The sequence below is a fragment of the Cygnus olor genome, chromosome 10, assembly GCF_009769625.2.
Source record: "Cygnus olor isolate bCygOlo1 chromosome 10, bCygOlo1.pri.v2, whole genome shotgun sequence".
NCBI classification, from domain to species: domain Eukaryota; kingdom Metazoa; phylum Chordata; class Aves; order Anseriformes; family Anatidae; genus Cygnus; species Cygnus olor.
Window position 1 is genome coordinate 22,399,009 of NC_049178.1, and position 15,846 is coordinate 22,414,854.

At 40.0% G+C, this 15,846-nt stretch overlaps 1 protein-coding gene across 1 annotated transcript in view; it reads right to left on the reverse strand.

Moving 5' to 3' along the window:
* Window positions 1-15,846, reverse strand: part of FGD5 (FYVE, RhoGEF and PH domain containing 5) — a 100,563-nt gene that overhangs the window by 13,211 nt on the left and 71,506 nt on the right. Inside the window, exons 11-14 of the mRNA XM_040568382.1 lie at window positions 11,402-11,473; window positions 9,671-9,739; window positions 3,321-3,404; window positions 1,652-1,731 (exon numbers count right to left, since the gene is read on the reverse strand). Of these exons, the coding sequence (XP_040424316.1) occupies window positions 1,652-1,731; window positions 3,321-3,404; window positions 9,671-9,739; window positions 11,402-11,473 (305 nt within the window). The remainder of the gene's footprint in view (window positions 1-1,651; window positions 1,732-3,320; window positions 3,405-9,670; window positions 9,740-11,401; window positions 11,474-15,846) is intronic.

The window sequence follows — 15,846 nt, forward strand, 5'->3', positions numbered from 1 at the left end:
CCAAAAGGAGTATTTTTGACATGTAAATAAAGGTGTAACAGCAGTATCAGCCTTCTCTATAAAAGCTCTGTGCCCAGATCTATCACCAGCTCACTGCAAGCCCAGAACATGGCTTTTTGGGTGAGCCAGCCATTTTTAGTGCAAGATGTGAAGACTTTACAGCACCACCTTCTCATATAGGCATGCCAACTTTTTTGCCTTTAGCTCCTGGCAATGCTGTATTTTCTCAATGCACATTCATCTTGTCTCATGCAAATTTAAAAGCACTGAGGTTTTTTGATAATCAACAACTGGCCTTCAGTGCAGGCCTGCAACACCTCAGTTTGAACAATAAAAGACACAGTTTTTAAGGATGCTTGAAGCCTTCTGGTATTTGTTTTGACTAAGCACAGACTTCATATATATGAACACAAAAGGCAAAGGACCACATAAGCAGAGCATCCCATGCTGCTTCCTGGGGATGCCAGCTTCAGTTGGTCTGGATAAAAGGGGCATACAGCAGTTACTTCCCCTCTGCAACAGAGACGTACCATACACTTGCTTTTTTAACTGTCAGCAGGTGATTCAGAAGTACCGTGTGTATATTTTGAAGGTTGTGATGAGTGTGCAGATCTAAGAAAATCTCAGATATTTTCTCATGTGCTGGTTGTAAAAGGAAACAGACAAAGACTTTGACAAATATCTAAGCACTGTCCACAGATGGCAGATCTTCCTGGAAATATAAAAGTTCCAAATTCTGATTCTGAGTAAGAAAGTGTCTCCCTGTCTACCTATTAAACTGTGTAGTTTAGGGAAGTCTGCTGTGTTTCCAGCCATGCTGTAGTTGGAGACTGATGGTAAGAAAATTGGTACTTAAAGTTTTGAAGACCTTTTTATTTGGAAGAATTAATTTTAATACCATTGCTAGGATTGTATGTCTTTTACAGTAAACTACACCTGAAAGTCAATCCAGCTCTGAGTATATTTGCGGGATAATTTTGGACTAGAAGCATGAAAAAACACAGTACACTGCAATCTTGTAACCAGAAACCAACCTACAATCTCTTTCTACCATTAGTTTTTAATCCCAGGATAGAGATCCTGGCTTCCAGTTGCAATCAGTACTAGCACTACACAAACTCATTAGTGAAATTCCTTTTATTAGAAAGACCCATGAGATTGCCAATAAAGTTTAATTTCGTCTTTGTCATTTAGGCATTATTAAGTGCTTTTATGTCTATTGCATGGTATTACCTATTTACAATGTTCTCCAGCAATTTTGCAACACTAGTTTTATGAGCTAAAAAGTGTAATTGTGAAAGGGAAGGATAACATGCTCATGGTGTTACAAGGAAAGAGCGTGAGAGGTCAATGGAAAATCCTCAGGCTTCTTAGTAAGATTTTCTTCTCTTTCCTCTCTCTTTAAAATGTTTTCAAAAGCTAAGTTCTAATCATTACTCAATATACGAGTTGAATTAGCTACAGTTTATGAGCTTTGCATTTATATCTTCATTGTGTAATGAAGCGCTCAGCCATTGTCTGTCATAACAGCACAGACTGAAACCAGTTAGAAGAGAATGAGAGACTAATTAAGGCTTAAATTTTGGTTAGATTAATCCAGAGATACAACTAGAATGTAACACCTTTTGCCATGGCAGTCTGGGGACAGTACCTTGCTGACAGCGTCAGGGAATATTCATCATATTCAATCTTCAGGACGTTTTGGGCTTTTTCTGTCACAGGGCGGCTGACCTAGAAACAAATACCATGAACATAAAGGTGGAGTTAAACTGTCTATAACCAGTACACTGTACAATTCTCAATGCAAAGGGATCTTTGATGTCCCAGCCATCTGTTTCATACTTCAGTGCAAAGAAATGGGCTGGTAGGGTTTTCTGCCTATTCTGTTCCTGGTTTAATTGGGAATGCTTTCTATTTCAATATGGTGGTGGTGCAAAAGGGAAAAATAAAATCATTTAATCCAACTTGAAAGGTAAGGATAAAATATCAGTCAGGGTAGAATTTTAATATGACAGTCTTAGGAGATATTTAGTCTGACAAGTGTCAGAGTATTTTGGGAAGAAGCCTTGGCTGTTTCTGGAATGAATGGAAATAATTCTCTTCCTGACAGGTAGATCATATACAGAGAAGTGCTTTAGATCAGTGAATGCCTGCCTGGAGCCAGGCTCTTTAAGAACAAAAAATACTTAAAAGCTACAGCTCAGATAAAATTCCTGCCATGTAGTGTATTAGTCATCTACTAACAGCAACAGGCACTTAAGAGAAACATAGCTTCATGGTATTGGAACTATTATGCTAATGACTCAGTGTTTCAAATGTACTAACAAGTACCTGTTCTGCAATTCCTTTCTACTTAGTGATGGTACTTTTTGGCAATTTCTATGTCAGATGGGAACTCATAGTTAATTTTAGACTATGAGGTCTTTAGGGTGATTAGCTTTCCACCTTTTCATAAAACCCTAATACACCTTGTATCATTCTGCTGAAATTCATTATTAGTAATTCACGTCTTGCTTGTTTCCTAGAGCACCAAGCTCCTGGCTTGCCACTTGAAGTCTTCTTTCATAAAAATACAACTTGGCATATTGGCCATAGAAAAGTTAGGAAGGTTCCTGGTGGGTGGTATGTAATGGCCAGCTAGGTCAGAGCCAAAAACCATTCCAGCCCAAAATCTCCTGTTGCACAGGTACCAGTACCATCTGATGCTTAGGGAAAGACCGTAAGAACAGGACAATTGTATCCAGTTTCTGCAATCTGCAGTTAAGGAATTTACTGAACAAGAGATTATCTCCGTATCATTGCATGTAATAGCACCCAATACACCATTTCCCCATGAAGTTTTAGAATCCAGTAACATTTTTGATGAAGACTGTCAAAGGTCACATAAAAACCAGGCAAATGAAAGCTTATGTAAATTCTAAGTGGCATGGGTTTAAAATCTGGTAGCCTAAGTCCTAGTTAATGTGTTGTAGAGAACAACTGCATTGTCTGGAGACATGAGGAGGGGAATGGACAAAATAGGATAATAAATCTTTTCTGTCTCCAGTTTCACGATCAGATAGTAAATCTGATTTTGGCTTGCATTATTCATTACAAGCCTGAGTAAGGCTGTCATACTAAACCACAACCTTATAGATAATGTTATGTTTATATTATTTTTCCTTCTATCTCCTGGAAGAGGCAATGAATGGAATCCCCTGATAGCAGGTCCATTCCTTCTCTCCCCTTGCCATGAACTGGAAATGAGACATAAACCAGCAAAGCACTAACTGCTCACTGTACAACTTTGATTCTAGCCTATAATACAGATAAGGCATTACCTTCATGCCTGACACAGCCAATGTGTTTTTCAGTCGGTATTTGCCATCCTTCTGGGGATATGTGTACAGCAGAACATCATTCATCTACATGAAGAGAAAGACAAAATCAATAATTTGCAATACGGTTTGCAGGCCTGACTATTACTCCTGGGGGGGATACCCAGAACAAGCAGTAACTTGATGAACTATCAGGATTGTTGCTACAGACAAGCCCAAGCTGCACAGCTTAGGTCAAGACCTGCATTTACAGAGAGCTCTGGGGAGTCTGGATCAAGGACTTTGATTCCTTCCCATTTTTGAAGCTGCTAATGGCTAAGCAAGTAGATATTCAGCCCCCTTCTTACTCAGCTTGGGTGAAACAGATGCTTGTTTTAAGGGCAGTGCTGTGTTCAAGTTGGGAAGACAGGCTCTGCATTTATTACCTGGCAATACCAACTAACTGCCCAGGATGCTGCTGCTCTGACTCTGCCCCCCCGACAGCGAAGCTGTGGTGGGTAGGGCTGGGTTTCATGGACTTCTGTTTTCAGGGCAAAAAGGAAGTGGAGGTAGGAGAGTTGTCAAGGTCTGGAAGAATGATTCAGGGAGGAACGGTTTGGATATTTGAGAGAAGTAACCAGACTTCTCTGCTAGCAGAATTCTCCCAGACACACAACAACATTGCTGGGTCCATGGGCCACAGCAGAGACCATGGGATGGCAAAATTAGAAACATTTTTTTAATTTTATGAGGAAAAAAACATCTGTAACTCAACACCCCAAATTTCTCCCTAGTTCTCACAGTTCTTGGCATGTTTATTAGACAGCTTCATACAGAATAGGATCAGATCTTCTCTGCTGTTTGCCTATCTTAATAGACATTATTGCAGCCTTTTGCCTCTGTGCCAGCAAACAAATAAATGAAACAGTGGAACTGGACCTGGCAGGTCTTTGCTGGCCTCTCCTTCCCATACTACCAGAAGGAAAAGCTGTGTCAGTGGGCCTCAACATTGCTAAGGTAACGCTTGCATGCTTGCATTCTCTGGTTTACTTGAATGAGCAGATCATGTTCTGTTGTTTTCTTTCTCTCACATCAATACCAATATGCATAAGTCGCAAGGCACAGGTAATACTGTGTGATGCCAGGGACAACGTGTCTTAAATGCAGAAATTCTGAAGAGAAGTTAAAAAGTAAACAGAAACCAGCTTCACTTGGATTCCTCTGTGGCAAGGACATTTTAAGGTAGCCAATTGGATGCTAATAATATTGCATTTTGGAAGGAAAACTATAATAAAGGGAGAGGCTAAGAAGAAGGAAGAAAACTAAAGAATCATTGAAAATTGAACACAGGATTCCCCCTTGTCTTGTGTTGGCAGCCTGTCCAACCAGGTTGTGAACATGACCTATTTATGTCGAATACATGTCATTTTTTAAATTTGGCAATAAAATAACATATCCTTTATGACTGGAATTGTCGGGGTCTTGCTATCACTGCCCGACTGCCTAGAACTGTTGTTGTGAGGTTTTCATTCACTTGCTTGTCTGAAAAAAAAATGGAAGTAGAGCCTTATGGATGTTTTCTTAGTAGGTCATAATTCAGCTTTCTTACAGAGCAGTAGTAGTAGTTAAAGAAAAATGACATGGGATATATCTTTATCACCTTGAAGTTAACAGCAAAATTGCTGCCTTTGTTAGGGGTCATGAGCTAACTCATGGGTACCAGTTCATTAAGCAGCAAATCAAGTTTCCGTGCATTAGCTGCACATCTTTAAAATGCACATTGCCACTAATGTGGGGCAAAATACACTGGAGTGACTTTCTCTAAAACATCTTACCTCAAATTTTACTCTTTTTAAAATTGAATTGATTTTAATGAGTAAGATCAACTAATATTGTTGTGGAAAATTATGAAATATTTCATTCTAACATTTTGTAAAGGAAGTTTTATTTTTTGATTCAAATGGTGTTTTTATTTAGGATTTTATGTAAGTTAAAAGTAAAGGATGATAAGTGAAAGGGTTATATAGGCATCCCTAAGATTAAATAAACTATTTGATTTTCATCTATTATACATTGCTTAGTGGAGAAAAAAAAAAAGAAAGATTTGGTTCTCCATTATTTTTAGCAAAAAGACTCCCAAGCCATTGCCCATTGGCCACTCTAGGGTTCAGTTCTCTGTGGCCTTCTAGTAAGTTATAATTGATGTAAAATTTAAAGCTCTTTTAATATAACACTTTTAAACTGAGGGTATTAAAACATACTATCAAGTCAGAAAAGGCATCTCAGACTCTCGTCTCTGTCTAGTCTAAAGTGGAGTATTTACTCCTTTGCAACAAAACAATAGAATTTCCTTAGAACAGGGTGACAAATGGCTTGTCACTGTATTTTTGTGCCATTTGCTTACTGCTCCATAATTTACCTTCCCTGCTAACATTAGTCCAACCAGCTCAGTGACGCCTGCACAGTACTGACCACGTGATGATTCCTAGTTTAATTACAGCTATCCATAAACAGAAAATTCATCGCAACCTGCTGAACACTGGGCATCTACGAGGCTAAGCTAGGAAAACCTGAGCAAATGTAAACCTCACTGTAAAGCAGTTGTAGGTGCCAGTACTTTAGGCTTGTTTCAAACCACAAGAAAAGGTAACTAATTATGAGCACTAAGCCCAAGAAAGTGAAATCCTAAGAGAGATCTTTAGGATTCTGGTGTAATGTGCTACTGGGTTTCTTGGACAGAAAACCCCACTTAACTTGTTTATTTAAAAAGTTGTGTGTTTCTTTACAAAGCAGCTCATCCTTTCATTACTGTTGATTAAGAAAGAAATCTTGGTGCCTACCATTGTCATGGCAGCTCAAATCAATATCCCAAGATTTTATTAAACATTAGTGATGACTTTGTTTTATAATTGTCCAGCAGAGGCTTTTTACCTCCTTCTGCTTTTTTGCACAGTATATTTTGCACGGGTAGGCTGTGATTCTAATTGCAATCTCACCAGCCACAGCTTGTCACAATGAAATTATGACAAATATTTCAAAGCTTGCTAGGCAAAGCACGCAGATTTTCATGAAGATAGGGTTTGCACTCGCTGCTGTCTCCTTTGCCACGTCTACACTGGAGACCTGAGTGGTGGCTATATGAATGGTATACACAGAACTAGCTTGAGTACCTGGGGCTCACGCATCCTCCTGCTTCATGCTGCACATTGTTCCCTGTGAGGAATGTGATACAATCCGATCTTGCAGCCCCTCAGGAATCTGTGGCGAAAGAGCTTGACAGCCACAACCCCCAAGTAGTTCCCAGAAGTTCTTGGGTTTTACACACTTTGTCTTTGCCAGAAAAGTTTTGGAACAGCTGGGATTCCCAAACTGTATACATACTGCTACAGGAGCAAATACTCCTTTTCTGCACTACCACATGCACACACAGTCCTCAAAACATAACACAAAAGGGGTATTTATGCTCTTTTCGTTTTTCTCTTAATGCTTTTTTTTTTCTCCTTCTTTTTATAATTACCTCTGTTGTAATGGGAACCCAATAGAATTAGATGTCAGACCAAATTGTCTAATTTATGGTGTTCAAATTTAATGATCCAAACAAGCCTATGCCATGCTGAATGGCTGGTACCTGTATGTAGTGCACTTTGTGTCTAAAAGCTCCTACCATGTTTGTTTTTTTCTGAATATTTTAAATGATAGTTCATTGTGAACCCTGTGCTGCTTAATTCAAGTGTTAAACATCCTCTGAGTGTCAGTGGAGCAGCCTGAACATGTGGTGGGGCTGCATTTTCCAGGCTCTGACTCAGAAACCTCCCCTATGCTCCAGCCCTGCTGGCTAGCGCATTAGACAATCTCCCATTTGATAGCAGCTTCCCACACCCCACTTGCAGCACAAGCTATCTTTGTAGAGGAATTCTTGGAAGGGTGAGATAAGAGACAGTGTCTGAGTTGCAAAGTTCTGTGGCTGGGGGGCAGTCAGGGGCCTGCCAGCATCAGCAGCCCCATACTGCACTGCAAAGAGGCCTCAACATCCTTGTAAACAGAGACTGGACTCAGGAAACAGGCGCCCAGCAAAGCTCACCAAACATCCTGCCAGGAAACACCACATTCAACAATATCATCAGCCTGCACAAAACAGTCAGCTCAAGTAAACTTGTGATACACACAGTGTACACCTCAAAAGCCCCTAAACGCCTGTGCTACACACCCATGCATATAGGACCTGTGCACAGATATACAACTCATATATTCAGAGCACAAGTTTGCATACCACCAATGCACAACCTGAATGCAAAGGCCAAAGAAGAGTTTGGCACACACCCAATTTTTATGGTACATTCTAACTACAACTTTAGTTGGGTGGGCTCATCTCCTGAGATGTTTAGGGGCTAAATTCTCAGACTTATCCTTCAATGTACACTCTTCTGCTGATATTTTCTCCTGGTCTTGGGCTTGACTCAGCTATAGACAAAGTTCATTACAAAGAACTTCAGAAAACGTTGTTAATGTAAAAATGTTTTGGATAGCTAAGGTAAACACTTATCCAGATCTAAACCAAACCACACCTGTACTTATGCACATCTGATAATCTTTTGGAGTGGCAACTGAAGCATCATAAAACTATATATATATAATTAAAAAACAACAACAACAAAAAAACAGTGTGAAAGTTTTTTGATAAATACTTCAGGGTAAATTCTTATCCTACCCGTATTTTACCAGGTCTTCAAAGGATTTAGATACGGTCCTTAGAATATGAAGGATTTAAACAAATGTAGGTTTTAAGAGACAATATTTAGAGGGTTATTCTAGTCTTGGAGGTTTGTGTGTGTTTTTCTTTCCCTTGGACATCTGAATCAAGACAGCACATGGGTTAGGCTAGATGTACTGGCAAAGGGAAGGGTATGTTCATGCAGATCTTAGCTGTTACAAAAAGGTGTCAGCAGTGATGGATGGTGGGGGCCTTAAGACTGCTGTAGCAAAGGTGCTACATGCAAAGATGGAGTATGTTGGTAGAGTTGTGCAGTAGTTATCTTAATGTATTCATAGACTGAATAGTCCATTAAACACTTGAGTGGTGGTGGCATAACAGAGACTTCACAGTGTTAGGAGATAATGCAAACCCATTCAGATGTTAATGCAGGAATTACCACATTCCACACTGGTTCTGTTTCCTGCATTTTCACCATCCTGCTCATGTACAAGTAGAAAATGTTAATAAGAGGAAAAAATAAGAAGAATTAATGGCAAAATGTATGCCTTCTATAATAAACCATCTCTCCTTCTCACAATGATCCCAGGGTGAAACGCTGTCAGCACTTACAGAGGCCACAGCAAGTATGTATTCCAGACATGTAACCCCCTTATTTTAAAAGGAAGTCTGCAAACAAGTACTTTGATGTTAATTCCAGCAGTAAGGCTCAGTACTTTATGGTGCTTTTCTAGGGAGGAGATTCTAAAATCTCTAAAATTCTAAAGAATTTTTCAAACGTTAACAGGTAAGCATCACAAAATCCTATGACAGGCAAATATTATTTTCCCCTTCATACAGATAAAAGCATAAAAATAACTGTGGTATACAATAAGCTACCTGCAAAGTTGAGAACAATGCTCAGGAGCATGGAGTCTCAATGTAGTGTATACGGCCCAATGTAGTGTATAAAGTAAAACAGAAAACATGGGTGTTAACAGCAGATCTCCAAAATGGTGGGTTTTCATCTCTTTTGATTTGTGAATACTTAAAATTTTCCAGTAACTGATAACTGGTTAATTTTTCTTAACTATCTTAGAAGAATTTTGCAAACCCTCATCGAAAACTGCTGCTTCAATCAACAGAGAACTGGAGATGTGTGTTCAGAGGGACTATACCCAGGTGGTGCACACAATTATCAGGTAATTTAAAAAGACATGGATATCAGGAGCTAAAACCCAGTCCTAGAGCTTCGAGGATACAAAACTCACCCAAAGACAGCTTTCCTAAACTTTACCAGTAGTGTTCTCTATTGGTTCTGATAAGATCTCCTAAGGCCTTAGAGGTAGATTTTTAAGTATGAGGCTTAATTGTTGAAAGTATTCCTCCCAAGCAACTTGGAAACCTGCACTCTCCTTTGCAGAATTATGGCCTAGTCAAGGCTGAATGAAGCTGTGGTACAAATGGAGGGCTGCACAGCACTTATTCTTATATGCAGGGCATACGAGTACATGTGTGAAAGAGGCTACGGTCTTCTGTGTCCTGTTAGCAACAGAAACCCACTTACCACATCACTGCTTAGAATTAAATGACTCGCAGCCCTGAAATTTCTTCCCTGGTTTACAGATGTGTAAGCACAGGAGAAGATATGAAAGAGATAGTAAAAATATGGAAGAAATCCTACCAAGAACAAATGCCGAGGGTGCTTGTTTTTCCCAGAGACTTTCATCAGTGTTCCCTCTTTCACAAAGACCTAAAAGGAAAAAAAAAACACAAAAAAAACTTGTAATCCTGAGACTGCATTCTGAAACTTACTGAGAAAAAAGAACATTCCTCATGTAGAAGGAGACACTCTTAACTGCTTTCATCAGCATAGTAACGGATGGATACCTCAACATCTGCTTCTAGCCTGACTTTATGGCTTGCATTTGTACCAGTATTGAATGGCTCGGAAACCCATGTGTCAGACACCAGGCAGTACTCAGCCCACTGCATCTGCACCATGGACTGCAAGGAGACTGTCACAGATTTCAAAAGTAACATTTAATGGGCTTCAGAAAAGAACTCATCCTCTGATTATGAAAAATAGACGAACCAAAAAGAAATGCTGAAACCTTTTCACATACATACTATGCCTACACTAAACCTGTGTATATTTGCAAGCATAATACCTCGTCTGTCCATATTGTTACTATGTGTGTAAACAGGACTGTACATGTAACCAGCTAAAACAGCATACTCAAACTTAATTTCAATAACATTTGAAAAGGTCTAAAATAATTAAAGCAGCAGTGGATTTACAGACATCTACTCTTTTCTAATGGAGAGCAGGATCTGGTGTAATTTTCTACTCTAGAACTGCACTGAGGTTTGCAGAATTTATTAATTCGCTACTTGACAAGGACAAGTGAGGATACTGATGTTGGAGAAAAAATAAGAGGATCACTGCAATGTTTGGTTGATGAGGATTCACATACTAGGAGTATGCATGCCTTGAAAATTTCTTCATGAGCTTTGTTAAGGACAGTAGTGGGCTGAAGGGGAATTCAGGGTTGCAGAACTCTAGAAATAAATCTTTTCAAGTGTAGAGGCAGGTTGGGCCTGAGAAAACTGGAAAGGTTGGAAAGAAAGGAGGATAAATTTGTATTTGGTGTGAATGGCAAGACACAGCTATATACTTTCCCACTTTCTGTTCATGTGTTGCTTAGAAGTGATGTCTTGCATTAAAAGTTGCAAGTTTAGGCTGGGAATTAGGAGATTTCTTCTCAGAAAGAGCAGTCAGGCATTGGAACAGGTTGCCCAGGGAGGTGGTGGAGTCACCGTCCCTGGGGGTGTTCAAGGCTGGACCTGGTGCTTAGAGACATGGTTTAGTGGGTGACATTGGTGGTGGGGGATGGTTGGACCAGATGATCATGGAGGTCTTTTCCAACCTTAATGATTCTGTGATTCTATGAAAAGCACCACTGCAGAATGGTAAGAATAGAAAATTGAAAATAGGTAATTTCCCCTGATTTAGGGATCTAACCTACCCAAAAAAATTTGAGCCTTTCCAGGCTGTAAGCAATTTCTGCTCGTATTTCAAACCTTTCAACAAGAATATGTAAGAAGGAAAACAGCAGCTCCTCCAAAACACGCGACATGGGGTGACTGAGGACAGCTGGAGTGAAAAATCAAATGGCCGCTCTGTGTAAAAACAGCTAATGCCTGTCTTTGCAAGTGCAAGGCTCTCAGCATGCAGTGCTCCTGAACACTACCAGAGTGATGGCTTTTTACATAAACCAGTGCTACAACTCTTATCACAGCGGGTCAGTAAACAACACCTGTAGACATCTGAAATCTGGCCATCCACAGAGGCAGAGATAAAGCTGGCCGGAAACAATGTCCTTATCAGCATAGGTCTGCCTGCAGTACTCACCCTTCCTGGCTGGAGGAGGCCCCTCTGCCCCCTCACGCTGTACTCAATGTGTACCAGCTTCTGCAGGTTTTCCTAAGAGAGAGAAACAACGTTTAGGAGACCACATGGTGATTGCTTTTAGAAAAGCAGGCAAACCCTCCTCACCATTTTATTTCTCAAATACATTAAAGTGATATTACAGAACTGGGTTCAGAGAGAATTGAGCTCATGGAATTTAGGTGCAGAAAGTCTTCTTCCAGCCTCATAAGTTTTATGAAACCTCATCACCTGCATTCACATCTGCTGTGGCCTTCTACACTCCTGTCACCTTTGATACTTCTTTAACACTTCCTCTGTACCTCAGCTCACTTTCAAAAGAGCCTGCTTACTCCATGCAGTATTTATACATTGGTCTCTTTGCTGACTTTCTTCCTCTTGCAACCAGTAAACTGGAAACAGAGACAAAGTATAATATCTGCTCCAAAGGCTTGTTCATTAGTGGCATGACATAGATAATCCAAAGCATGATTTGATACAAGAAGATCATTGCTAGGATTATATGGAGGTTTATATTCTGTGCTAACGGATTAGTGACTTTGCACTAGGGAATCTGGAAGCTTAACTAGTAAGCAGGCAATACAGTTGCATCTCTTTTTTGATGCTTTGCAAAGATCAGGAAGCCCGTTATCAAACTCTGATGCTACTAACTGCCTACTTGACTTGAGAGCACAGACAGTGGGCACTGGCATGTGGCATGAATTTATCTATAAAGACGGTAAATAAATTTAATCTAACTAAGCTTCTGCTCTCATAAAAAGATGGTATTGGATAGAAGAGGGGTCTGTATCTATGAAATATTGGTAGTCTTTTCAAATCTCCTTCCACTTAGTAGTTAATGCTGCTAAAACCCATGCTTGTACATAGGATTCGGCCGTGGTTTTATCTAGTCCAGAGAGTAGAATGGGCTGCACTGCAGCAATCACTAGAATATGTCTAAAAGTTATGTCTCTCTTGTCCGAGTTAGCCATTGTGTCCTAAATCCTCAGTTACATACACAGAAAAACTACAGACTAAGGACCACATTTGATATACCTTCATTACCTGGAAGCCCTTGACAACTGTTTTCTGCTATGGCAGATAATAGTTTGTTTACCTGTGCTCCATTGACTGTCCTTAAGCTATCCCTGGGCTTAGTTAGACTCTATAGATTGAACAATGTAATCAAGGATATATCTGCCTGATTGATACAAATCAGTGGTGTCTATAGAATCAGCTAATTAAGAAAGCTATCACAGATAACAGAAGGAGCATGTCCATATCAGCATGATGGTCTGTCAAGGCTAATATATGCTGGATTTCATCTATCAATTAATGTAGCTATCTCAGCTTGCTTTTTGAGATAAGCCTGAAATGCCCGTGTATGTTACTGCTCTGAAGAAATATTACACTTGTTAAATATGATATTAGGTTCAGAAACCACATACCAAACACATCGAAACACCTACAAGCCTTGAGTAGCTCAGGGCTGCATTGTGACCATGCAATATAACTGGCAGTTGACACACTTTCAACACTTTCAGCCATCAAGTATCTCTTTTGCAATGCAGAAACTAACAAATGGAATATTTTAGGTCACTTCAAAAATAATATAGGCTAGCAAAATGGAAACAATATATAAATTAACAGAGCACAGGAAACACCAGGGATCATAGGACAGCTGACATTTGCAAAAGAAGATTGCAAAGGACTTTCCCATAACTAAAGGGTATTTTAGCCCTTGCAAAACTTGTCAAATTGACAACTTCCATAATGGAGCCCCATTCTTCATAGAATGGTTTGGGTTGGAAAGGACCTTAAAGATCATCTAATTCCAACCCCGTTCCATGGGCAGAGACACCTCCTACCACACCAGGTTGCTCAAAGCCCCAGGCAGCCTTCCCTTGGACACTTCCAGGGATAGGGCATCCACAGCTCCTCTGGGCAGCCTATGCAAGTGCCTCAGAAACTCTGATTAAAGAATTTCTTCCTAATATCTAATCTAAGTCTACTCTCTCTTAGTTTAAAGCTGTTGCCCCTTGTCCTATCACCACATTCCCTGACAAAGAGTTCATCCCCAGCTTTTCTGCAGCTCCCTTTAGGCACTGCAAGGCCGCTCACTGTAAGGTCTCCCTGTAGCCTTCTCTTCTCCAGGTTGAACAACCCCAACTTCCTCAGCCTGTATTCACAGGAGAGGTGCTCCAGCATCTTGATCATCTTTGTGGTCCTCCTCTGGACTCGTTTTAATAGCTCCATGTTCTTCTTGTGCTGGGGGCCCCAGAGCTGAACGCAGTGCTCCTGGTGGGTGTCACAAGAGCAGAGTAGAGGGACAGAATCCCCTCCCTTGCCCTGCTGGCCATGCTGCTTTTGATGCAGCCCAGGGTATGGTTGGCTTTCTGGGCTACAAGTGCACATTGCTGCCTCATGCTGAGCTTCTCATCCACCAACACCCCCAGGTCCTTCTCCTCAGGGCTGCTTTCAATCCATTCTCCACCCAGTATGTATTTGTGCTTGGGATTACCCCAACCCAGATGCAGGACCTTGCATGTGGCCTTGTTTGAATCTCATTAAGTTCATACAGGCCAACCTCTCAAGCCTGTCCAGGGTCCTCTAGGTGGCATCCCGTCCCTCACAGGTTGGTGTTGTCAGCAAACTTGCTGAGGGCACACTCAACCCCACTTCATATCCAGAAAAAGCAGTGCCTTCTTGTGAGCACACTCCTGGCAAGTGTTAGTACTACTCATTGGGGTTTCTATAAGAGTGAGGGGAGAACTCAGTTGCTGCAGATCAAACACACCGCAGCTTCTCTTAGGACTTCTGGTAGAGGTGCCTGTAATAATGATGACTTTTGCAATATAGACACATGTTCACCAGGAAATGGACAGAGATTTATCAAACTCATTTCCTGTAGGAAGTCAAATGACCATCACATCTGAAGGACTGTGATTTATCCAGAAATGTAGGAAGCTGAGGAGGACATAGTTTTCTTATGGTTCCCTAAAAAACTCTTTATATAGTTTTCTTCACTTTGCTCAAAACTCTTATCATTCTCCTTTCAAATACCCTTCACAAGCAATGATTCAAAAATGAAGACAAAGCTCCACCCACTTAGTACTGAAGATGTGGGGTGACTGAAATCCTTCTCTAAACAGCTTAGCAGTGGACTGCAACTTCCATGTGGCAAGGTACATATTTTCATTGTGTCTATGAAGGGGCGCTGCATCCCCAAGAAATTCACCAGCTGTTAATAGCAACAATGATTTACAGCTCTCAGCATTTCAGGGCCTCTAACAGGTTGTAGAATTTCAGAGATTAATGCAAACCCTGTTTAGTTCAAGTAGTGAATGTCTCCTAGAGTTACAGATATACTTAGTACTATGTGGTGATGATATGTCTTATGCCTCATGCCTCTGTTTATACATCTATAAATTGCAAATAATATTTTTCTACTTGATAAAAATGCTATGGAGGTAGCTAATATAACAAGGTATCTGAAAATCCTGGGTTAATACTTCCAAGGGGAAAAATTGCTGTAGTGTTATTATAAAACAAAAAAGCTAATAATGAATCTTCGATATTCTGCAGAAAACATAGATAATAGTTCAGTGTTCCTGTCAGATTTTTGGACTGTAGTTTGATGAGTTAATAAATGGCAGCAGAAATCTTCCTCTTTCCATGTACATGTCAAATCTGAATTATTACCTAGAACATCAGCTGGGTATATGGCAAGTTATTAATGTTCTATATTGACTGACATTGTTCAGTTTGCTCTGTAATTAGAGTCGCTTTTTAAATTCTTTGCATTTTTGAAAATCTGAGAGAAAGAACAGAATTGCTGGTTATGGATTTTATGTATGGAATATTAATTCAGGAGGACAATCTCTGATTTAACAGAATACTGAATTATGATTCTCATGAACAGGCCTCTTCACAAAACCCACAGCATTCACACAGATGGGAAAAGAAATTTTATTTCATCTCTTCCAGGCCATAGCTTCAAAAAGAGCACATGTGCTCTGATGATATGATAAAAATGAAGTGTAAAAATCAATGTGGAATGCGTGATGATTTTTTTCCAACACAGTCATTCTTAATAGCAATTATTATACAGTCTATTGCATCTGTAAAACTCAGAGGATATGGTGATGTTCTTCAAATGAAAGCATAAAATCATTGCACAGTAATGCAACACAGCAAATGTAAGTCTTTCCCTCAAAATATGGAAGAGCTACAAGCTAACCACTACCACTTCAAATGAAGCTGTATGTTCCTTAGCCATAGACATCAGGGAATCTCTATTTGTCCCTTTGACAACTTTTGCTTACTACCGAATTTCCTTCCTGCATGGCTTGTGAGGTGCCTAGAACAGAAGTAAGGAACAGAATTTAGGTAAAATCCAAAATTGGGATATTTGGTTTAAATCAAAGACC